This window comes from Scyliorhinus torazame, chromosome 13 (genome assembly GCF_047496885.1).
Source record: "Scyliorhinus torazame isolate Kashiwa2021f chromosome 13, sScyTor2.1, whole genome shotgun sequence".
In the NCBI taxonomy this organism is placed as follows: domain Eukaryota; kingdom Metazoa; phylum Chordata; class Chondrichthyes; order Carcharhiniformes; family Scyliorhinidae; genus Scyliorhinus; species Scyliorhinus torazame.
In genome coordinates, this window is record NC_092719.1 from 85,604,172 (window position 1) to 85,627,860 (window position 23,689).

The 23,689-nt window shown below is 47.2% G+C and overlaps 1 protein-coding gene across 1 annotated transcript in view; it reads right to left on the reverse strand.

The window, feature by feature from the left end:
• The window catches only part of cdk17 (cyclin dependent kinase 17), a 334,713-nt gene that overhangs the window by 40,591 nt on the left and 270,433 nt on the right, over positions 1 to 23,689 (reverse strand). The window contains 1 exon segment of the mRNA XM_072471934.1: positions 11,238 to 11,335. Within this exon segment, the coding sequence (XP_072328035.1) occupies positions 11,238 to 11,335 (98 nt within the window).

Below are 23,689 nucleotides of genomic sequence, written 5' to 3' on the forward strand. Positions count from 1 at the left end.
ACTTATCTTCTGCAGGAGACCCTTAGGCCCGATGTCCAGCTTCCACTCCTACATGCTGGCTCTAGCTTTATTCCTGCCAGTTTCAGGAGGAAGACAGGCAGAAGCTCAACTGAGACCTGATATAAAAAAATTTCTGAGGCCCACTTCCTTCCCAACTTCCAGGTTCCCATCCAGTTTGGACCTCATCAACAGATCAATCCCAACCCAAGTTAAAATTGGACTCATCATTTTGGAGGGCCTCTTAATTAGCTGCTTTATTTCCATCAGGATGCATTCTGCCAAGCTCTTGTGGTTTTTATTCCTTTAGCCCAACGACTTAAAGAAAATTATCCTTTAATCCATAATATTGTTTACCTTGCTCTCAATCGCTTCAGATTCTCTTCTCCAATATCCCTCCCCTTAGTAAAAAGCTATGTGATTTCTTAAATACCATCACCAATTAAATCATCTGCAATTTGATAATCTTATCATCTCACTTTTTAAATTTCTTTTTTATTATTTACTTCAAAATTATACACAACATGGTCGCCATTTGGCCCATACGGCCATGCAAGCGCTTTTGAAAGATTCATTGAATTAGTCTGACATGCCTGCATTTTCCTCATCCCATGCAATATTTTTCCTGTTCAAGTGTATATCCAATTCCCTTTTAGAAGCTACACTGTTGTGGGTGCTTCGACCAGGCCCCAAAATACTTCAATGCTCTGTTTGATGCTTTAAAAGTTATTTTCCTCATTTTTCCTAGCTTTACCTATCATAGTCTCAAACCGTTTATTTTGTCCTCTCCATTAGATTTAAAAAATTATGGTCCACATATGATTTCTTTCATTTTGCTTTAAGGCAGAAGCTGGAGAGGTCAGAGAGCAATGTGGAGCATGGATGTGGCAGTTGTCTGTGTGTGTGTGTGTGTGTGTGTGTGTGTGTGGGGGGGGGGCTTGATGCACACATATGGATGTTAGAAGAAGCAACAAGAGAAGCAGCTAAAACTTCAGATTTTGTATGAAAAATCCCTGTAGGGGGAGATAACTGTGTAAGGGAAAGCAGTCACAGCCAATTTCATGACACTATAGGTGGGTCTGCTGAACAAGAGGGGAGGAGGAAGAACGTCAGGGCTTTAGTGGTAGGGGATTCAATTGTAAGGGGAACAGACAGAAGTTTCTGCGGTTGCAAATGAAACTCCAGGATGGTATATGTTGTCTCCTGGTGACAGGGTCAGGGATGTCACTGAACTTTGGATTTCTGGGACATTGGGACTGTTTTGGGAGATGGTAGGATCTGTACAAAGCAAACGGTTTGAAATGGAAGAGCAGATATGTAGGCAAATTTCAGAGAAGTGTAAAAGTAATAGGGTGATGATAGTGGGGGATTTCAACTTCCCCAACATCAACTGGGGTATGCATAGGTTAAAAGGTTTGCCCTTTTTGCCCTTTGGATTTCGGCGGCAGCGGTGCGCAGGGGCCTTCTGGGAGGTGAGTAGTGAGTTTAAAAGCTCTTACCTTTACAGGAGCAGCCCTTTGGATTTCGGCGGCAGCGGTGCGCAGGGGCCTTCTGGGAGGTGAGTAGTGAATTTAAAAGCTCTTACCTTTACAGGAGCAGCCCTTTGGATTTCGGCGGCAACGGTGCGCAGGGGCCTTCTGGGAGGTGAGTAGTGAGTTTAAAAGCTCTTACCTTTACAGGAGCAGCCCGTTGGATTTCGGCGGCAGCGGTGCGCAGGGGCCTTCTGGGAGGTGAGTAGTGAGTTTAAAAGCTCTTACCTTTACAGGAGCAGCCCTTTGGATTTCGGCGGCAGCGGTGCGCAGGGGCCTTCTGGGAGGTGAATAGTGAAGTTAAAAACCCTTACCTGGTCCCGTGTCTGTTCTTTTCTGTTTTATTTGTTTTTATAAAAGGCGGGAACCGGAAGTTCGACACGCGGACCTCTGGGAAGTCCCCCCCCGCCCCCGCCCTCCCCCCCCCCCCCCAACCAATAAATTCTGGTGGAGAGGAAACCCGAGACACTACACGTGTAGTGTCGCCCACCTCCTCTAACCTAATAATAAGACGCATTGGTGTAAGGTAAGTGCCATATTATATTATTAGCATTGTGCAGGTCAAGGTTCGGAGGTGGAGGAGCAGTCTCTGTCAGCGAGAGAACCTGAGAACATCTAAGACACTCAGAAGGTAAGAAGGTAAGTAAGTGATTTTTACTTATTTTTACTTTTATACCTTTTTTCAAATTGTGTGTGTCGGGGGGGAACTGAAGTGACATCACAGAAAAGCTGTGGCCAGAGTGGCTGGTTGGGATTCTACCCTAAATTTTAAAAAAAAATTTGAGTATTTGGTAACTAATTAAACATAATAACTTAATTATAATTTAGAGGGATATCTAAGCCAGAGATCGGAGAGTATTATAGTTAGCTATTGCATTTCTATTAGAAATCTAGTGCTAGGAAACAGATAGTTGACAGTAACTTTGAAATTTAAAAAAAAGTATTTTAAAAAAAAAGACAAATTTTAATTTTAATTAATTGACGCAATGTCAGTTAGAGGGGTGCTGTGCTCTGACTGTGAGATGTGGCAGGTCCGGGAGGCTTCCAGCGTCCCGGATGGCTTCATCTGCAGAAAGTGCACCCAACTGGAGCTCCTCACAGACCGCATGGTTCGGTTGGAGCAGCAATTGGATGCACTTAGGAGCATGCAGGTGGCGGAAAGCGTCATAGATCGCAGTTATGTAAATGTGGTCACACCCAAGGTGCAGGCAGAGAAATGGGTGACCACCAGAAAGGGCAGGCAGTCAGTGCAGGAATCTCCTGTGGTTGTCCCCCTCTCGAACAGATATACCCCTTTGGATACTGTCGGGGGGGATAGCCTATCAGGGGAAAACAGCAGCAGCCAGAGCAGTGGCACCACGGCTGGCTCTGATGTTCAGAAGGGAGGGTCAAAGCGCAGAAGAGTAATAGTAATAGGGGACTCTATAGTCAGGGGCACAGATAGGCGCTTCTGTGGACGTGAAAGAGACTCCAGGATGGTATGTTGCCTCCCTGGTGCCAGGGTCCAGGATCTCTCCGAACGGGTAGAGGGAATCCTGAAGGGGGAGGGCAAACAGGCAGAGGTCGTTGTACATATTGGTACTAACGACATAGGCAGGAAGGGGCATGAGGTCCTGCAGCAGGAGTTCAGGGAGCTAGGCAGAAAGTTAAAAGACAGGATCTCGAGGGTTGTAATCTCGGGATTACTCCCTGTGCCACGTGCCAGTGAGGCTAGAAATAGGAAGATAGAGCAGATAAACACGTGGCTAAACAGCTGGTGTAGGAGGGAGGGTTTCCATTATCTGGACCACTGGGAGCTCTTCCGGGGCAGGTGTGACCTGTATAAGAAGGACGGGTTGCATCTAAACCGGAGAGGCATAAATATCCTGGCCGCGAGGTTTGCTAGTGTCACACGGGAGGGTTTAAACTAGTATGGCAGGGGGGTGGGCACGGGAGCAATAGGTCAGAAGGTGAGAGCATTGAGGGAGAACTAGGGAATAGGGACAGTGTGGCTCTGAGGCAGAGCAGACGGGGAGAAGTTGCTGAACACAGCGGGTCTGGTGGCCTGAAGTGCATATGTTTTAATGCAAGGAGCATTACAGGAAAGGCAGATGAACTTAGAGCTTGGATTAGTACTTGGAACTATGATGGTGGGCAGCACGGTAGCACAGTGGTTATCACTGTGGCTTCACAGCACCAGGGTCCCAGGTTCGATTCCACACTGGGTCACTGTTTGTGCGGAGTCTGCACGTCCTCCCCGTGTCTGCGTGGGTTTCCTCCGGGTGCTCCGGTTTCCTCCCACAGTCCAAAGACGTGCAGGTTAGGTGGATTGGCCATGCTAAATTGCCCTTAGTGACCAAAAAGGTTAGGAGGGGTTATTGGGTTACGGGGACAGGGTGGACGTGAGGGCTGAAGTGGGTCGGTGCAGACTCGATGGGCCGAATGGCCTCCTTCTGCACTGTATGTTCTATGTTCTAAAATGTTCTATGATGTTGTTGCCATTACAGAGACCTGGTTGAGGGAAGGGCAGGATTGGCAGCTAAACGTTCCAGGATTTAGATGTTTCAGGCGGGATAGAGGGGGATGTAAAAGGGGAGGCGGAGTTGCGCTACTTGTTCGGGAGAATATCACAGCTGTACTGCGAGAGGACACCTCAGAGGGCAGTGAGGCTATATGGGTAGAGATCAGGAATAAGAAGGGTGCAGTCACAATGTTGGGGGTATACTACAGGCCTCCCAACAGCCAGCGGGAGATAGAGGAGCAGATAGGTAGACAGATTTTGGAAAAGAGTACAAACAACAGGGTTGTGGTGATGGGAGACTTCAACTTCCCCAATATTGACTGGGACTCACTTAGTGCCAGGGGCTTAGACGGGGCGGAGTTTGTAAGGAGCATCCAGGAGGGCTTCTTAAAACAATATGTAGACAGTCCAACTAGGGAAGGGGCGGTACTGGACCTGGTATTGGGGAATGAGCCCGGCCAGGTGGTAGATGTTTCAGTAGGGGAGCATTTCGGTAACAGTGACCACAATTCAGTAAGTTTTAAAGTACTGGTGGACAAGGATAAGAGTGGTCCGAGGATGAATGTGCTAAATTGGGGGAAGGCTAATTATAACAATATTAGGCGGGAACTGAAGAACATAGATTGGGGGCGGATGTTTGAGGGCAAATCAACATCTGACATGTGGGAGGCTTTCAAGTGTCAGTTGAAAGGAATACAGGACCGGCATGTTCCTGTGAGGAAGAAAGATAAATACGGCAATTTCCGGGAACCTTGGATGGCGAGTGATATTGTAGGCCTCGTCAAAAAGAAAAAGGAAGCGTTTGTCAGGGCTAAAAGGCTGGGAACAGACGAAGCCTGCGTGGAATATAAGGAAAGTAGGAAGGAACTTAAGCAAGGAGTCAGGAGGGCTAGAAGGGGTCACGAAAAGTCATTGGCAAATAGGGTTAAGGAAAATCCCAAGGCTTTTTACACTTACATAAAAAGTAAGAGGGTAGCCAGGGAAAGGGTTGGCCCACTGAAGGATAGGCAAGGGAATCTATGTGTGGAGCCAGAGGAAATGGGCGAGGTACTAAATGAATACTTTGCATCAGTCTTCACCAAAGAGAAGGAATTGGTAGATGTTGAGTCTGGAGAAGGGGGTGTAGATAGCCTGGGTCACATTGTGATCCAAAAAGACGAGGTGTTGGGTGTCTTAAAAAATATTAAGGTAGATAAGTCCCCAGGGCCTGATGGGATCTACCCCAGAATACTGAAGGAGGCTGGAGAGGAAATTGCTGAGGCCTTGACAGAAATCTTTGGATCCTCGCTGTCTTCAGGGGATGTCCCGGAGGACTGGAGAATAGCCAATGTTGTTCCTCTGTTTAAGAAGGGTAGCAAGGATAATCCCGGGAACTACAGGCCGGTGAGCCTTACTTTAGTGGTAGGGAAATTACTGGAGAGAATTCTTCGAGACAGGATCTACTCCCATTTGGAAGCAAATGGACGTATTAGTGAGAGGCAGCACGGTTTTGTGAAGGGGAGGTCGTGTCTCACTAACTTGATAGAGTTTTTCGAGGAGGTCACTAAGATGATTGATGCAGGTAGGGCAGTAGATGTTGTCTATATGGACTTCAGTAAGGCCTTTGACAAGGTCCCTCATGGTAGACTAGTACAAAAGGTGAAGTCACACGGGATCAGGGGTGAGCTGGCAAGGTGGATACAGAACTGGCTAGGCCATAGAAGGCAGAGAGTATCAATGGAGGGATGCTTTTCTAATTGGAGGGCTGTGACCAGTGGTGTTCCACAGGGATCAGTGCTGGGACCTTTGCTCTTTGTAGTATATATAAATGATTTGGAGGAAAATGTAACTGGTCTGATTAGTAAGTTTGCAGACGACACAAAGGTTGGTGGAATTGCGGATAGCGATGAGGACTGTCGGAGGATACAGCAGGATTTAGATTGTCTGGAGACTTGGGCGGAGAGATGGCAGATGGAGTTTAATCCGGACAAATGTGAGGTAATGCATTTTGGAAGGTCTAATGCAGGTAGGGAATATACAGTGAATGGTAGAACCCTCAAGAGTATTGAAAGTCAAAGAGATCTAGGAGTACAGGTCCACAGGTCATTGAAAGGGGCAACACAGGTGGAGAAGGTAGTCAAGAAGGCATACGGCATGCTTGCCTTCATTGGCCGGGGCATTGAGTATAAGAATTGGCAAGTCATGTTGCAGCTGTATAGAACTTTAGTTAGGCCACACTTGGAGTATAGTGTTCAATTCTGGTCGCCACACTACCAGAAGGATGTGGAGGCTTTAGAGAGGGTGCAGAAGAGATTTACCAGAATGTTGCCTGGTATGGAGGGCATTAGCTATGAGGAGCGATTGAATAAACTCGGTTTGTTCTCACTGGAACGAAGGAGGTTGAGGGGAGACCTGATAGAGGTATACAAAATTATGAGGGGCATAGACAGAGTGGATAGTCAGAGGCTTTTCCCCAGGGTAGAGGGGTCAATTACTAGGGGGCATAGGTTTAAGGTGAGAGGGGCAAGGTTTAGAGTAGATGTACGAGGCAAGTTTTTTACGCAGAGGGTAGTGGGTGCCTGGAACTCGCTACCGGAGGAGGTAGTGGAAGCAGGGACGATAGGGACATTTAAGGGGCATCTTGACAAATACATGAATAGGATGGGAATAGAGGGATACGGATCCAGGAAGTGTAGAAGATTGTAGTTTAGTCGGGCAGCATGGTCGGCACAGGCTTGGAGGGCCGAAGGGCCTGTTCCTGTGCTGTACATTTCTTTGTTCTTTGTTCTTTGTTTAGAGGGAGCAGAATTCTTAAAATGCATCCAGGAGAACTTTTTAAGCCAGTACGTAGAAGGTCCCATAAGAGAGTGGGCGGTCCTGGACTTAATTTTAGGTAACAAAGCCGGGCAAGTGGTTAAAGTATTAGTGGGGAATCATCTTGCAAATAGTGATCGTAAGTGATTCAAGATTGTTATGGAAAAGGACAAGGATGGGTCAAAGTTCTAAACTGGGGGAAGGCCAATTTTAAGATCAGATATGACTTGGCCAGAGTAGACTGGGTGCAGATACTTTTAGGTAAATCTGTGACATAACAGTGCAAGATCAACATATTCCAAACAAGAAAAAGGGTGGGACCAACAAATCCAGTGGACCCTGGATATCGAGGGATTTACAGCATTGGATAATGAGAAAAAGGGAGGCATATGGCAAACATAGAGGGTTCAAAACAGCAGGAGTCCTAGAGGCATATAGAATGTACAAAAGGGAACTTAAAAACAAAATTAGGAGAGCAAAAAGGGGACATGAAAGGATACTGGCAGGTAAAATAAATGAAAATCCCAAGTTAATTTACAAATACATTCAGGGTAAAAGGATAACGAAGGAAAGTTATACATATGCATTGGTCCCTTAAGGTAGCAGGGCAGTGGATACAGTGGCTAAGAAGGCACATGGTGTACTTGCCTTTACTAGCCGAGACATAGAGTGTAAGAGCAGGGAGATGATGCTGAAACTGTATAAAACGTTGGTTAGGCCACAGCTGGAGTATTGTGTGCAGTTCTGGAATCAGCATCTGGAACGAGCTGCCAGAGGCAGTGGTAGAGGTGGGTACAATTTTTTCCCTTAAAAAACAGTTAGACAGTTACATGGGCAGAGTGGGTATAGAGAGATATGAGCCAAATGCGGGCAAGTGGGACTAGCTTACTGATAGAAACTGGGCGGCATTGACAAGCTGCGTCAAAGGGCCCGTTTCCTTGCTGTAAACATCTATGACTCGATGATAGGAGTCATGTGATACCACTGGAAAGGATGCATAGGAAATTTACCAGGATGTTGCATGGGCTGGGGAGTTTTAGCTATGAAGGGAGATTGGATAAACTGGGGTTGTTTCCTTGTGTCATGTGAGAGTACCTTTAAGGAATGGGTGTTTATAAATGGGTGTGTATATAAATATCTGTAGTGAGTACCTTTAAGAAATGGGTGTTTACTACTGCAGTGATGTCAGAGAGTGGGTGGAGCTGGGCTATCGGTCAGCTTTTTACTTTCGTTTTAGGCCGTTGGCTGCAGGGTGTGTTTTAGTTTTGTTTTCAGTGTTGGAGCTGAAGCCAGACCAAGCAGGTGTACTGCTGTCCTCTCTGCCATCAAAAGATTATCTCTTGATTATTTGGTGAATTCAGAATTATAAATGTTTTCAGTAGTGACTTTAACCTGATGTGCTTCTGGTAAAAGGTTAAGTCGTATGGATGTTAAAAGGAAAGCTTAAAGGATTACTTTGTGTTGTAGTCTTTGGGGGTTGTACTTGAATTAGTGGTTGTTAAGATGTTCACTGCATGTTTTAAAACGGTTAACTTGAGTTCATAGAATAAACATTGTTCTGCTTTAAAAAAATACTTTTCCATTTCTGCTGTACCACACCTGTAGAGTGGGCCGTATGCTCCCCACACCACAATCTATTAAAGGTTGTGGGTCAGGTGAACTCCATGATACACTTTGGGGTTCTCTAAACCCTGGCCCATAACACTTGGAGCAGAGGAGACCGAGGGGGGGGACATGATTGAGATGTCTAAAATTATGAGGGGATAGATAGAGTAGACAGGAAGAAAGTTTTCCCTTTGGTGGAGACATCAATGACTGAGGGCATAGATTTAAGGTAAGGGCTGGGTGTTTTAGCAGGGGCGTGAGAACCTTTTCACCCAGAGGGTGGTGGGAGTCTGGAACTCACTGCCTGAAATGGTGGTGGAGGCAGAGATCCTCATAACATTTAATAATTATTTAGATGTGCATTTGCGATGCCAAAGCATACAAGGCTATGGGCCAAGTGCTGGAAAATGGGACTAGAACACTTCGGTGGTTATTTTTGACCGGCCCAGACGTGATAGACCGAAGGGCCTTTCATGTGTTGCAGACCTCTATGGCTTCACAATACGTTCCAGAAAGAGTTAGAGGTGTTGGTAGCGGTATTTGAAGGTAAGTTGCGTAATGCTCTATCCCCAGAATTAGGATATATATTGATTTATTGTAAGTTCAATATTTAATGAGTGGAGAGCCAATATGGTCATTATAAGCACCAATCAAAAGTATTCTTTATAGACATGATTCCTTCCTGTTCTTTTGAGAGTGAAACACATGAGCCTGAAATTCCAGAGTGGCAATGAGAATCAGATTACCACTCCACTCCCAGTTTCCTGCCTTAAAATCCAGGCGATCCTTTCTTGCCTGGCCTGAGTCAAATAAGGCAGCACACACCTCCTGAGGCCTTTAGTCGAGGGCTGTGGAGTTGAAGGCAAGGGGGTCGTAGCCCCTTATTTGTACAGCACTAGCTGCTGTAAAGCAGGCAGGTTTAAAAGTCCAACCACTTTTAAGCCAGGGGGAAGGTAGGTTTTAGCTAAATGGGTAAGATTGGGGAAAGAAAACAAGGTGGTCAGTGGATTGGGGCGGGGGGGGGGGATCAGTCAATGGTGGCAGGGGGCATCGCAATCATCGATTGGTCAGTGAGGAGGTCAGATGTTCAGGGGTGTGGTCAGTGGGTGGGGTTTGGGTTGTCAGGTGACCGTTAGGGTTGGGTGGGTGGTCAGGTGTTATTGGGGTGGGGTGTCAGTACTAGATTTACCTAGGAGTTTGAAGTGATTTTAATTCTTCTAAATTGTCTTGGATAACTATTGCTGTAAGGCAATCGGAACCATCAAGTATTTAAATCGTACTTTTGGATGATTCCGATTGCAGGGCAATTCTTACCTGGGGATGCATCTTTGGGGTACCCCCTTGCTTGCGACTCCTGAAAGCTTGGAAGTTATTGGCCATGCATTTATGACTGGTTACATTTAAAGGCTCAACAGAGATCCACTGGGAAATAATGACCACACCATTCAACTCCATGTAAAATTGTAGCTAATCACTTTGCTATTCAACCTCATATTTTAGATCACATATCTGGTTGGAAATTTCTGCCATATGAGATTTCTGACACAGATTGGATACGTCCTAACAATAGGGAAAGACAGTAGGGAAAGACAGGAGAACAAAAGCCAGGGTTCCTTGGAAGATGAAGGAGGTAGAGAATATTGCAGTAAAAAAAATGTTGTCTGACATATGTCAGGTGAATAATTCCAGAGAGAACTAGACCAAATACACGAAGTTGAGAGGGGAAGTGAAGAGTGAAGTAAGACTTGCAAAGAGAGAACAGGTTGCCAGACAACATAAAAGGGATCTCAAAAGTCTTCGGCCGGCATGTAAATAGTAAATGGGTAGTAAGAGAGGGGGTAGAGCTTATTAGGGACAAAGGTGGTCATATATGCTTAGAGATACATGGCAAGGTTAGAATACTTGAATTACTGTGTATTGATATTTATTAAGGGAGAGGATGCGGCAAAGGTATCGATAGAAGTGGAGATGGTAGAGGTAAACGACTGGATGCAAATTGATAGGCTAGACATACTGGAACGACAGGCTATGTTTATAGTAGATGCGTTTTCTCATCCAGATGATTTGCATCCTAAGTTGCTGAGGAAGCTGGCGATGGCGATAACGGAAAGGATTGTCACAATTTTCCACTCTTTCCTAGATATGGGAAGGGTGCAAGACTGCAAAACAGCAAATGTAAATATCCTTGCTATTCCAAGCAGCTGCAGGCTGATCAGTTTAACATGAATGACGGATAAGGTTTTAGAAACAATAATCAGGTAAAACACTTAGAAAGGTTTGAGTTAATTAAGGAGTAACCAAGTAAGTTGATGAAGGGAATGCGATGGATATTGTCCGGATGGGTTTTAAGAAAGTGTTTGACAAAGTACCACACAAAAGGCTGGGTAATAAATTGAAACTCATGGAATAGGAGAATTAGTGTAGGCTTAGATCAAACATTTGAATTAACGACAGAAAACAGGGATGATGGTAAATGACTGTTTTTCAGACTGAAGGATGGTCGACAGTGGTGTGCCCCAAAAAGCCAGTGCCAGGATCAAAGGAAATTGGATGGGCACTTGAGGGAAATAAACTCACAGGGCTACGGGAATGGAACAGGAGAATGAAACTGATCTAAAGAATGGGGTTGCGTCAAAGAGAGCAGCATTGAATTGATGGGCTGAATAACCTGCTCTGTGCCATAATGATTGTATCCTTCTATATAGATAAAGAGGATTATTCTAATTAAGTGTAATAAATATTTAGGCAGAGAACTAATACGATTCGTGCTGTCACTAAAACCTGTTATATTTACAACAGAATTGCCAACATACCCAGTAGCCTGAAGATCAAGTGCAATTCGTCTTCTACAGTGGAACCAGGAAACAACGGTCTTCCAGATGCCATTTCATAGAAGATACACCCAACACCCCTGGAACAAGTGAAATAAGGCATTGTAATTCATCCAAGTCAATCATTCAGAACTTAAAAATTAAAATGTATGCGTCACACTTGTAAGCTACATATTTCTCAAAATTGGTGGTCAATTCCTCTTACCAGTAAGTAGAATTTTTGAACAAAAAATTATCCACAATAGAAGGGGGTTGACTATTTGTTCATAATAGTTACCATTCTATAAATAAAAGTCACACTATCGGTTGTAAAGTATTCAGCTCAGATAAACAGAGGTATACCACAGCTATCATATTTTGTCCAGCATTTTGTCCAAAATTCATATGATCGCTTCCCAATAGCCAATCAAATATCTCTGCTGAGACACTTCCAAGAAATATAACTGTCTAGGTCCCTTTTTATGGAAAAGTCAAGGGAAACTTCCCCTGTTGGTTAGCTTAGATAAAAACAGATTGTACAGAAGTAGAATGTTAAGAGAGCTAGAATACAAGAGCAGGGATGTACTTCTGAGGCTGCATAAAGCTCTGGTCAGACCTCATTTGGAGGATGGTGAGCAGTTTTGGGCCCCATATCTAAGGAAGGATGTGCTGGCCTTGGAAAGGGTCCAGAGGAGGTTCACAAGAATGATCCCTGGAACAAAGAGCTTGTCATATGAGGAGTGGTTGAGGACTCTGGGTCTGTACTCATTAGAGTTTAGAAGGATGAGGGGGAATCTTTTTGGAACTTATAGGATACCGAGAGACCTAGATAGAGTGGACATGGAGAGGATGTTTCGACTAGTAGGAAAGACTAGAACCCGAGGGCACAATCTCACACTGAAAGGAGAATCCTTTAAAAATGAGAGGGGGAGGAATTCCTTCAACCAGAGTGTGGTGAATCTGTGGAACTCTTTGCCACCGATGGCTGTGGAGGCCAAATCACTGAGTGTCTATAAGTCAGAGATAGATATGTTCTTGATTAATAAGGAAATTAGGGATTATGGGGAGAAGGCAGGAGAATGGGGATGAGAAACATATCAGCCATTGAATGGCGGAGCAGACTCGATGGGCCAAATGGCCTAATTCTGCTCCCATGTCTTATGGTCTAAGTAAAGATTCTTAAAGGCGTCTCTTTAAAATATGCTAAAATAGCTGCAGAATTGCATTTTAAAAATTAAACTTGCTCATCTATTGTACATGTTGTTGGTCATTTCAAACTTTCATTTCTGCTACATCAGTTTAAACCAGTAAGTTCTGTGAATTGGAAATACTGCTTGCAAAAGTATGGAAATGCAGAGTTTCATCTTTTTGCTTTCATGTCCCTTTAGTTTTGTAGTCATACCCCACTTATGATTTCCATTGTATAAATATAGCTTTTTTTAGTGGGGCGAAATGGAATGGCAGTGTACGATTGGATTCAAAGAGATGTCTTTTATCTTGTTGCATTTCATATATTTACTCATTAGTAACATGAGGAAAATGGAGGTCCAATGTGACTTTTGTGTATTTTGGGTCACTCCCAGTCGTGGTCAAGCATCTTATATTCATGACTGATTTTATCTAAGAATTCAATGATGCTCCAGGAGAGCCATGATACATTTTTAAATTTTCTGCTCTTTTACCACAGGTTAAGATTATGAGGGGCATGGATAGAGTGGATGGGCAGGCACTCTTTCCCAGAGTGGAGGAGTCAGTCACCAGGGGTGATAGGTTTAAGGTCTGTGGGGCAAAGTTTAGAAGAGATGTGCGAGGCAGGTTTTTTTTATGCAGAGGGTGGTGAGTGCCTGGAACACGTGGCCAGGGGAGGTTGTGGAAGCAGATATATTAACGCCGTTCAAAAGGCATCTTGACAAACACATGGATAGTATGGGTAAAGAGGGATATGGCACAAGGAAGAACTGAGGGTTTTGGCAATGGTTGGTATTGGGGCCGGTGCGAGCTTGGAGGGGCGCAGGGCCTGTTCCAGTGCTAATTTGTGGTTTTCTGTTGTTATTGTGGTTAGTAATGCAGCACTATCTTTTACATGATGGCAGCACCAGTTTAGGGGCAGTCTTTACAGGAAGATGTTGGTGCGAAGTAAGAGATCCAGTACAGGAGGTTGAGAATTATTCAACAGAGCCTGAATAACCATAACGTAAAATTTTTCAAAGTTTAAAAAAAAGGATCAGCAAAGGATGGAATTGAGTTTGTGTGGGATGGTTCCCTACGACATGTAATGCTGGTGTGCTACATGAGCCGGTTGTACCAGGATGAAATAGAAGGTAGCCTAAATAAGTTTGGAATAATATTGTGTGTTACAAGATTGCACCAGTAGCTTCTAAATCAGCTGTAACTATGCCAAAAGCACTCTAGGTGTGGTCTCACTAATGCCCTGGGCAAGACTTCTCTACTTTTATGCCCTTTCCTCTTGCAATAAAGGCCAGTATTCCATTTGCCTTCCCAATTATTTGTTGAACCTGTATGCTAACTTTTTGTGATTGATGCACGAGGACACCCGGATCCCTTTTTACCATGGCATCCTGCAGTCTCTCTCCATTTAAACACTATTTTTGTTTTCTATTCCTTGCACCAAAGTAGGCAGGCTCACATTTTCCCACATTATACTCTATCTGCCAAACTTTTGCCCATTCACTTAACCTATCTATATATCCCTTCTGAGTCCTCCTCATAACTTGCTATCTTACGGACTTCCAGTGGGGCCACGGAGTGAGTGGTCGCACATTTGGTGGCTCCCACGAAAGGTGGATTTTTTGGTCCATTCCCATCCTTATGCGTCTTTTGAGTACAAAAGATCAGTGAGTGTCCAGTGAAGGTAATACTCTTCTGGGGCATCGATGTATGGATCAGAGATGAGGAGTGTCACGTGAAAGAGCAGCTGGAGCAGGACAGTTTTCATGGTGCGTCACAGGCTAAGATGATAGAGGGCAAGGGGGCAGCGCTGCCCACCCAATGGTAGATGGAGCACCTGTGGAGTTTTAAAATAGTAAGTAACAGCAGCAGCGGACGGAATCCTCGGAAGACCTGGATAAGGTGGTGGCACCACTCAGAGCAGCGATTGAGAAAGTGGGGCAGAGAGTTCCGGTGGCGGCCAATGAGTGAGTGGTCGCTTATTTGGTATCTCCCTCTCATGGTGGACCTTTGGGACCTTTTTCCCCGACTTACGGGGGATTTGATCGGTAAAATAGGAGACTGGTGAGGGAGAGGAGAAGAATCCCCCGCCAGTTTATGGATTCGTGGACCAGAAGTGGTCTGCAAAGGAGAGATCGTTGGGCAAAGAAGGGAGTGGAGTCTGCAGCACAGGAAAATATGGCGGAGGCTCAGGGACTGAGATTATCGGCCCAGTGGTCAACGGACCAGCTGGTGGAATTCCTTCAGTTGAGCTTTGCCAAGCAAAGGCAAGAGTACCTAAGGAAATAAGGGAGAGTATCAAATTGAAGGAAAAAGCATACAAAGTTGCAATGATTAGTGGGAGACGAGAGGATTGAGAAATTTTTAGGGGGCAACAGAAAGCTACTAAAAAAAGCTACAGAGGGTAAGATAGATTATGAGAGTATGAGAGTAAACTTGCTCAGAATATAAAAACAGATATGACAGGTGAGGACCTTGAGACGATGGTTATCACTAAGGAGGTAGTGATGGGCAAGCTAATGGGGCTAAAGGTAGACAAGTCTCCGGGTCCTTATGGAATGCATCCCAGGGTACTAAAAGAGATGGCTAGGGAAATTGCAAATGCACTTGTGATAATTTACCAAAATTCACTAGACTCTGGGATGGTGCTGGCGGATTGGAAATTAGCAAACGCAACACCACTGTTTAAAAAAAGGAGGTAGGCAGAAAGCGGGTAATTATAGGTAAGTTAGCTTAACTTCGGTAGAAGGGAAGATGCTGGAATCTATCATTAAAGGAAGAAATAGCGAGGCATCTGGATGGAAATTGTCCCATTGGACAGACGCAGCATGGATTCATAAAGGGCAGGTCGTGCCTAACTAATTTGGTGGAATCTTTTGAGGACATTACCAGTGCGGTAGATAACGGGGAGCCAATGGATGTGGTATATCTGGATTTCCAGAAAGCCTTTGACAAGGTGCCACACAAAAGGTTGCTGCATAAGATAACGATGCATGGCATTAAGGGGAAAGTAGTAGCATGGATAGAGGATTGGTTAATTAATAGAAAGCAAAGAGTGGGGATTAATGGGTGTTTCTCTGGTTGGCAATCAGTAGCTCGTGGTGTCCCTCAGGGATCAGTGTTGGGCCCACAACTGTTCACAATTTACATAGATGATTTGGAGTTGGGGACCAAGGGCAATGTGTCCAAGTTTGCAGACGACACTAAGATAAGTGGTAAAGCAAAAAGTGCAGAGGATACTGGGAGTCTGCAGAGGGATTTGGATAGGCTAAGTGAATGGGCTAGGGTCTGGCAGATGGAATACAATGTTGACAAATGTGAGGTTATCCATTGTGGTAGGAACAACAGCAAAAGGGATTATTATTTAAATGATAAAATATTAAAACATGCTGTTGTGCAGAGGGACCTGGCTGTCCTAGTGCATGAGTCGCAAAACGTTGGTTTACAGGTGCAACAGGTGACTAAGAAGGCAAATGGACTTTTGTCCTTCATTGCTAGAGGGATGGAGTTTAACACTGCAACTGTATAAGGTGTTAGTGAGGCCACATCTGGAGTATTGTGTTCAGTTTTGGTCTCCTTACCCGAGAAAGGACATACTGGCTCTGGAGGGTTTGCAGGAGATTCACGAGGTAAATCTCAGAGTTGTGGGGTTGGATTACGAGGAGGTTGAGTAGACTGGGACTGTACTCGGAATTTAGAAGGATGCGAGGGGGATCTTACAGAAACATATGAAATTATGAAGGGAATAGATAGGATAGATACGGGGAGGGTGTTTCCACTGGCGGGTGAAAGCAGAACGAGGGGGCATAGCCTCAAAATAAGGTGAAGTAGATTGAGGACTGAGTTTAGGAGGAACTTCTTCACCTAAAGGGTTGTGAATCTATAGAATTCCCTGCCCAGTGAAGCAGTTGAGGTTCCTTCATTAAATGTTTTTAAGATAAAGATAGATAGATTTTTGAAGAATAAAGGAATAAAAGGTTATGGTGTTCGGGCGGGAAAGTGGAGCAGTGTCCACAAAAGATCAGCCAGGATCTCATTGAATGGCGGAGCAGGCTTGAAGGGCCAGATGGCCCACTCCTGCTCTTCGTTCTTATGTACCTGGACCCGATTAAGATGGGGATTGATCGGGTGGAGCAAAGATTGAAAGCCCAGGGCCAGGCGATCTAGAAGGTGGAAGAGGCTGTAGCTTAGCACGAGGACCAGCTAACCGCGATGGCGGCAGAGATGGGGCTGATGAGGGACCACCAGAAAAGGCTGCAAGTGAAGGTGGAGGATCTGGAGAACAGGTTGCGCAGGCAGAACCTGAGGATCGTTGGCCTCCCGGAGGGCACGAGGATCGGATGCAGGGACATATATGGCACATATGTTCGAGAAGCTGCTGGGGAAAGATGCGTTTACTCGACCCTTGGAAGTGGACAGGGTGCACAGAGCCGCGGATAAATGCGCCGCCGAGGACGATGTTGGTACGATTGCACCGGTCCCTGGATAAAGAATAGATCTTGAAGTGGGCCAGGCAGACAAGGAGCTGTAAATGGGAAGTTAATGAGCTGTGCATTTACCAGGAGTTGGGTGCGGAACTGGCCAAAAGAAGGGCGACCTTCAGTAAAGTTAAATCTGCCCTCTTCAAGAAGGGGGTGAAGTTCGGCATGTTGTACCCAGCTCGTTTGTGGGCCACATAAGAGGGTCAAACTTTATTTTGGATTGCCAGATGAGACGATGAACTTTGTTAAAGGCAGTGGACTGGCAGGTGATGTAGGACGTTGAACTTGGGGGCGAGTAATTCTGTACCTATGCTGCTAAATTTCTTTTCTCTTTGGGTTTTGCATGGATGGTTTTTATACCAATTTTTGGGCCGTTGCTCAGTTTTTAATGTGGGTTAACTCACGGAAGCGCAGTGGGAGGGGACGAGCAGGTGATCAGTTTGTTATGGGGGGTTTGGGATTATTATTTTGTCAGGGGGGCGGGGGGGGGGGGGGGGGGGAGAGGGAGGGGGAGGGTCTGGGAGGAGGGGGAACTGTTCTGCTGGCACGGAAGGGACTGATGCTTAGAGACAAATTTGAGGTCGATGACGGGAACACCCGAGGGTGGGCCGGAGGGGGGGTGGGATGAGAGCTGGAGGCTGGCCCAAGATGGGTGATGGTTGACCGGCTGGGGCGGGGGGGAATGGGCCGGTCAAAAGGGCTTGCGTGTTCGCTCATTTGAAGAGTTTGAAGGTGGACGTGGCAATGCTATAGGAGACACACCTGAGGGTAGTGGATCAGATTAGGCTGAGGAAGGGGTGGGTTGGGCAGGTATTCCATTCGAGGCTAGACTCTAAAACTAGGGGGGTTGCGATCTTGATCATTTGAGGTAGGGAATATAGTGGCGGACTCTGGGGGTCGGTATGGTATGGTGAGTGGGAAGCTGGAGGGGATACCGGTGGTGTTAGTGAAAATTTACCCACCAAATAGGGATGACGCAGAGTTTATGAGGCGGGTGCTGGGGAAGATTCCGGACTTGGACTCGCATAGGTTGATCATGGGGGAGGGGAGGCTTTAATACGGTCGTTGATCCGAGGTTGGATCGGTCGAGTTCAAGGACAGGGTGGGTGCCAGCTGCGAAGGAGCTAAAGGGGTTTATGGAACAGATGGGGGGCGTAGATCCGTGGAGGTTCGGATGGCCAAGAGCGAAGGAGGTTTTTTTTCTCCCATGTTCAAAAAGTGTACTCCCGGATTGATTTTTCCGTTTTCAACAAGGCTTTGCTGGCGGGAGTGGTGGATGCCTAGGCAATTGTTGTGTCGGACCATGCCCCACACTGGTTGGATTTACGGGTGAGTAAGGAGGGGGGTCAGCGCTGGTAATGGAATTTGGATGTAGGACTGTTAACGGATGAGGTGGTGTGTGGGTGGGTGAGGGAGGCCATCCAGAAATATTTGGAGATAAATGACACGGGGGGTGTTTCGGCAGCAACGGTGTGGAAGCGTTGAAGGCAGTGGTTACGGGGAGCCAATTTCGATACAGGCTCAAAGGGAGAAGGTGGAGCGGGCAGAGATGGATAGGCTGGTTAGGGAGATACTGAAGGTGGACAGAAGGTATTCTGAAGCCCCTGTGGCAAGGATGTTGAAGGAGCGGCAGAAGCTGCAGATGGAGTTTGGTCTGATATCCACAGGGAAGGCGGTGGGGCAGTTGAGGAAGGCGAGAGGGACAATATATGAGTATGGTGAGAAGGCCAGGAGGATGTCAGCACACCAGCTCAGGAAAAGGGAGGCAGCCAGGGAAATCGGAAGAGTGAAGGACAGAGGGGAGAACACGGTGTTGGACCCAGCGGGGGTGGAGGGGATGAGGCAGTTTTTGGAAGGGTTGAAGTTTCCGAAGGTGGAGGATGGGCTGGTGGAGGTGTTGGGAGCCCCAATCGGGATTGTAGAAGTAGTAGAGGGATTGGAGGCCATGCAGTCGGACAAGGCCCCGGGACCGGATGGCTACCCAATGGAATTTTACAAGATGTTTTCTGGGATGGTGGGCCCGCTGCTGGTAAGGGCATTTAATGAGGCAAAGGAGCGGGGTGTTCTTCCACCAACCATGTCACAGGTTTCGATCTCATTGATCCTGAAGCAGGAGAAGGACCCAGAACAATGTGGGTCATACAGAACAATCTCCCTATTGAATGTCGATGCCAAATTGCTGGCCAAAATTCTGGCCTCGAGGATAGAGGATTGTGTTCCGGAGGTGATATGGGAAGACCAGATGGGGTTTGTCAAAGGCTGGGAGGGTGGGGGGGAAACACAGGATCTCGTTATATGCAGATGACCTATTCCTATATATGGCTGACACGTTAGGGGGAATGGGGGAGATTATGCGAATCTTAGGGGAATTTGGCCGGTTCTCGGGGTACAAATTGAATTTGGGTAAAAGCGAGGCTTTTGTGATCCAGGCATGGGACAGGAGAGAAGACTGGGGGAGTTGTCGTTTAAAGTGATGGGAGGGAGATTTGGGTATTCAGGTGGCGTGGAGATGGGAGCAGCTACATAAATTAAGTCTGGCCCGGTTAGTTAAACAAATGAAGGAGGACTTCCGGAGGTGGGACATGCTCTCGTTGTCACAGGCAGGGAGGGTACAGACCTTAAAAATGACATGTCCACATGTTTTGGCATGTCCGAAGCTTGGAGGATTCTGGTAGGAATTATCGGATGTCATGCCCACGGTACAAAAATGAGGAAGGCACCGAGTCCAGAGGTGGCGATTTTTAGAGTGTCGGAAGACCCGGAGTCCAGGGGGCGAGAGAGGCTGACGTTTTGGTCTTTGCCTCCATGGTAGCCTGGAGACGGATCTTACTAGCGTGGAGGGACTCGAAGCCCCCAAAATCAAGGGTATGGGTTAGCGACATGGCTGGGTTTTTCAGGCTTGAGAAAATTAAGTTCGCCCTGAGAGGATGAACATTAGGGTTCGTTCAGAGGTCGCAGCCGTTTATCGATTTAATAAGTGTGGATTCAATAAGTGTGAGGGTTAGGGAGTAAGGGGGGTAGGGTGAGTTAGGCTATTTTTGTTTAGCTTAGGCGGGAACAGTGGGAGATGGAAGGGTGTGTTACGCACCGAATTATGTTTACATTTTTCTTGTATCTTTTGTTGTTTTAAACCATAAATGCCGTAAAAAAAATGTTTGTTTAAAAAAAAGAGAAAGTTGGACAAAAGCTGTAAGCTCAGGGCTTGGCAAAACAGAAGGTGCAGGAGGTGGTGGGGGAGCATGGGGAGTGGATAGCCTTGCAGGCGGCGGAGTTGGGAATGGCAGTGGACAGCCAGAGGACGCTGAGAGACGTTGGAGGGGCTGGAGAAACGCTCAGGCGATAAGAATTTGAGGAGAGTCGGGATGTCTGAGGACATCGAGGGAGTGGAGGCCGCCAAGTATGTGGCAAGGATGCTGGAGCAGTTGATGGGGAGGGGGCCTTTGATTAGCCCCTCGAGGTGGATCAGGTGCAAAGGGCACCGAGGAGGAGGAGGCCGCAGGTGGGATAGCTGCTGAGGGCGATGATGGTGCAGTTGCACCGTTTCTTGGACAAGGAAAAGATTGTGAAACGGGTGAAGCAGACCGGGAGGTGCACCTTGGGAGGGAGTGAGCTGCAGGTCTACCAAGACCTGGATGTGGAATTGGCGAAGAGGAGAGCCGGGATCAACCAGGTGAAGGCTGCCTCTTCAAGAAGGGACTGAAGTTTGGGTTGTTGTACCCTGCCCGCTTGTGGGTGACTCATCAGAAGCAGGAGTTTTATTTCAACTCGCCGGAGGAGGCGTTGGACTTTATGAGAGACCATGGACTGAGAAGAGTGTGAGGACACTGAACTCGAGAGAAGTTTTGTGTTTATGGTAGAATGTTTGGGGTGGGTAGTTCGGGATGGGTTTCAATGGGGGAGCTGTGATGGTGAGCGTGCTTTTTGATCTTCTTTGTTTGTTGGTGGTTGGATTGGAGGGGGGTGGGGAGGTTTGAGGCCTTGGGGCGGGAGCCACCAAGCTAGCTGGGCAGGCTAGTTAACGGAAGTGAAGTGGGGTTTATCAGGAGTAGGCGTGGGGGGGGGGCTTGGTTCTTTGTTGGGTGTGGGAAGGGGATGAGGGGAGGATTGCTGACATGGGTGCAGTTGGTGCGGCGCAGTTGGGAAGGGTGAGATGGCAGTGGACATCCGAGTGCGGGTCAAGAAGGGCGCGTGACACAGGCCAGGGGCTGTCCCAAGAAGCGACACAGGCCAAGGGTTGATCGGCAAGGAAGGGGGGGCAGGGAGCCCCCCACCAGGCTGGTCATGTGGAACGTGCAAGAATTGAATGGGCTGGTTAAACGGTCGCGTATATTCACTCCCCTGAGGAGTCTGAAGGCGGATGTGATGTTTTTACAGGAGGCACACCTAAAATTGGGGGATTACACGAGTCTGAGGAGGTTTTCCACTAGGGGCTGGATATGAAGACGAGGGGGTGGTGGTGTTGATCAGTAAGATATGGCTTTTGAGGTTGGGAGCATTGTGGCCGATAAGGGGGATAGATATGTGGTGGTTAGTGGGAAACTGGAGGGGATGCCGGTGGTCCTGGAAAACGTTTAAGCCCCGATGTGGATTTTGAGGCGGGCGTTAGGAAGGATTTCGGATTTAGATACTCAGGAGTTTTCATACCTCTCCCATGTGCACTGGGTGTATTCCAGGATCGACTTTTAAGTAATGGACAAGGCGCTGCTGGCGGGGGTGGCTCACTCGGGGTATTCAGTGATCGTGATCGTAGACCACGTGCCGCGTCAGGTGGATTTGCGGGTGGTTCAGGGGGAGGCCCAACGTCCACTGTGGAGGTTAGATGAGGGCCTGTTGGCAGATGATGGGGGTGTATGAACAGACAAGGGCTGCCATACGGAGTATGTGTAGGTGAATGATACGGGAAAGGTCACAGCTGCCACGGTTTAGAGGCACTTAGGGCTGCAGTTAGAGGCGAGTTTATTTTGATTTGGGCACAAAGGGAGAGGGTGGAGTTGGAGGAGAGGGAAAGGCTGGTCGATGAGATTTTGAGGGTGGATAGGGGGCACTCGGTGGTGTCGGAGGAGGGGTTGTTGAAGGAGAGACAGAGGCTGTAAATGGAGTTTGGGCTAATGTCTACGGGGAAGGCTGTGGGGCTATTGCGGAGGACCAGGGGGGGCAGTTTAGGAGTACGGGGAGAAGACGAGTAGGATGCTGGCCCATCAGTTAAGGAAGCAAGCAGCGGCAAGGAGATCAGTAGAGTGAGTGTCAAGGTGGGTAAGGTGCTGTTGGATCTGGAGGGGGCGAATGGGGTATTTGAGGCCTTTAATATGAGGATCTATGAGTCGGAGCCCGAAGAGGGGAGGAGGTGGTTCCTGGATAGGTTGGAATTTTGCAGGGTGGAGTGGCGGGTTAGAACCTGTAGGTCCCGATTGGGCTGTGGGAGATGATGGATGGCATTGGGGCGTTACAGGCAGGAAGACCTCAGGCCCTGATGGGTTCCCAGTCAGGTTTTATAAAAAGTTTAGGGCGCAGCTGGGGCCACTGTTGCTGAGGGATATAACGAGGCACGGGAGAATGGATTCCATCTCCGTGATTCTTAAAAAGGATAAGGATTCAGAGCAGTGTGGGTCATATCACCTGATATCGTTGTTGAATGTTGATGCCAAGCTTTTGGGCGAAGGTGCTTACATTGCGGATTAAGGACTGTGCCAGGGTTGGTTGGCGATGATCAGGTGAGTTTTGTGAAAGGAGGCAGCTGTCGGCGAATGTTACTTAATGTGATTGTGATGCACTTGGGGCGCGGCGGGGTGGGGAAATGAGGCAGTGGTGGATATGGAACACAGAGAAGGCTTTTGATTGGATGGAGTGGGCATATTTGTTCGAGGTGCTGGGATGTTTCAGGTTCGGACAGGGGTTTGCGGTTTGGGTCCAGTTGCTGTATGAGGGGCTGGGGTTGAGCTTGCAGACGAACCAAGTTCCGGGTACTTTGGGCTATGCCGTGGGATGGGACGGGGGTGCCTGCTAACCCTGTTGCTTTTTACCTTGGCGATAGAGCCATTGGCAATGGTACTCAGGGCATCAAGGGACTGAGCGGGGGAGGGGGGGGAGAAGAGAGAGAGAGAGAGAGAGAGAGAGAGAGAGAGAGAGAGAGAGAGAGAGAGAGTTATCGAGCATAGGGTTTCGCTGTATGCGGATGATTTATAATATATTTCGGACCCGTTGGTCGGCATTGGGGGATTATGGGCCTTTCAGGGAAATTCGGCCGGCTTTCGGGAAATAAATTGAATACCAGAGTGAGGTGTCCCCAATCAATGCTAGGGAGCACGAAGGGAGGTTAGGGGAGTTCAGGGTGGTGGGGACTAGCTTTAGATACCTTGGTATCAAGGTGGCACAGAGTTGGGCCCAGCTACGTAGGCTGAACTTGGCTTGATTGGTGGAGGGGATGAACGCGGATTTTAAGAGGTAGGACGTTTTGCCGTTGTCGCTGGATGGGCAGGTGCAGACAGCAAAAATGACAGTGCTCCCTAGGTTTCTGTTCCATGTTTCAGAACCTCCCTATCTTTGTTCCCAAGCCGTTTTTCAGGAAAGTTAATGGGTTGATCTCAGGGTTTGTGTGGGCGGAAAAGGTGCCCGTGAGTGTGGCAGGCTTATTTGGAACAGTGGGTGCGGGCTGGCGTTGAAAAATTTGATCAATTATTGGGCTGCAAATATTGTGTGGTGAGGGAACGGGCCGTGGAAGAGAGGTCGGTTTGGGAAAGGTGAAGGTGGCATGGTGTAGGAGAACGAGTTTGAGGGCTTTGTTGTTGC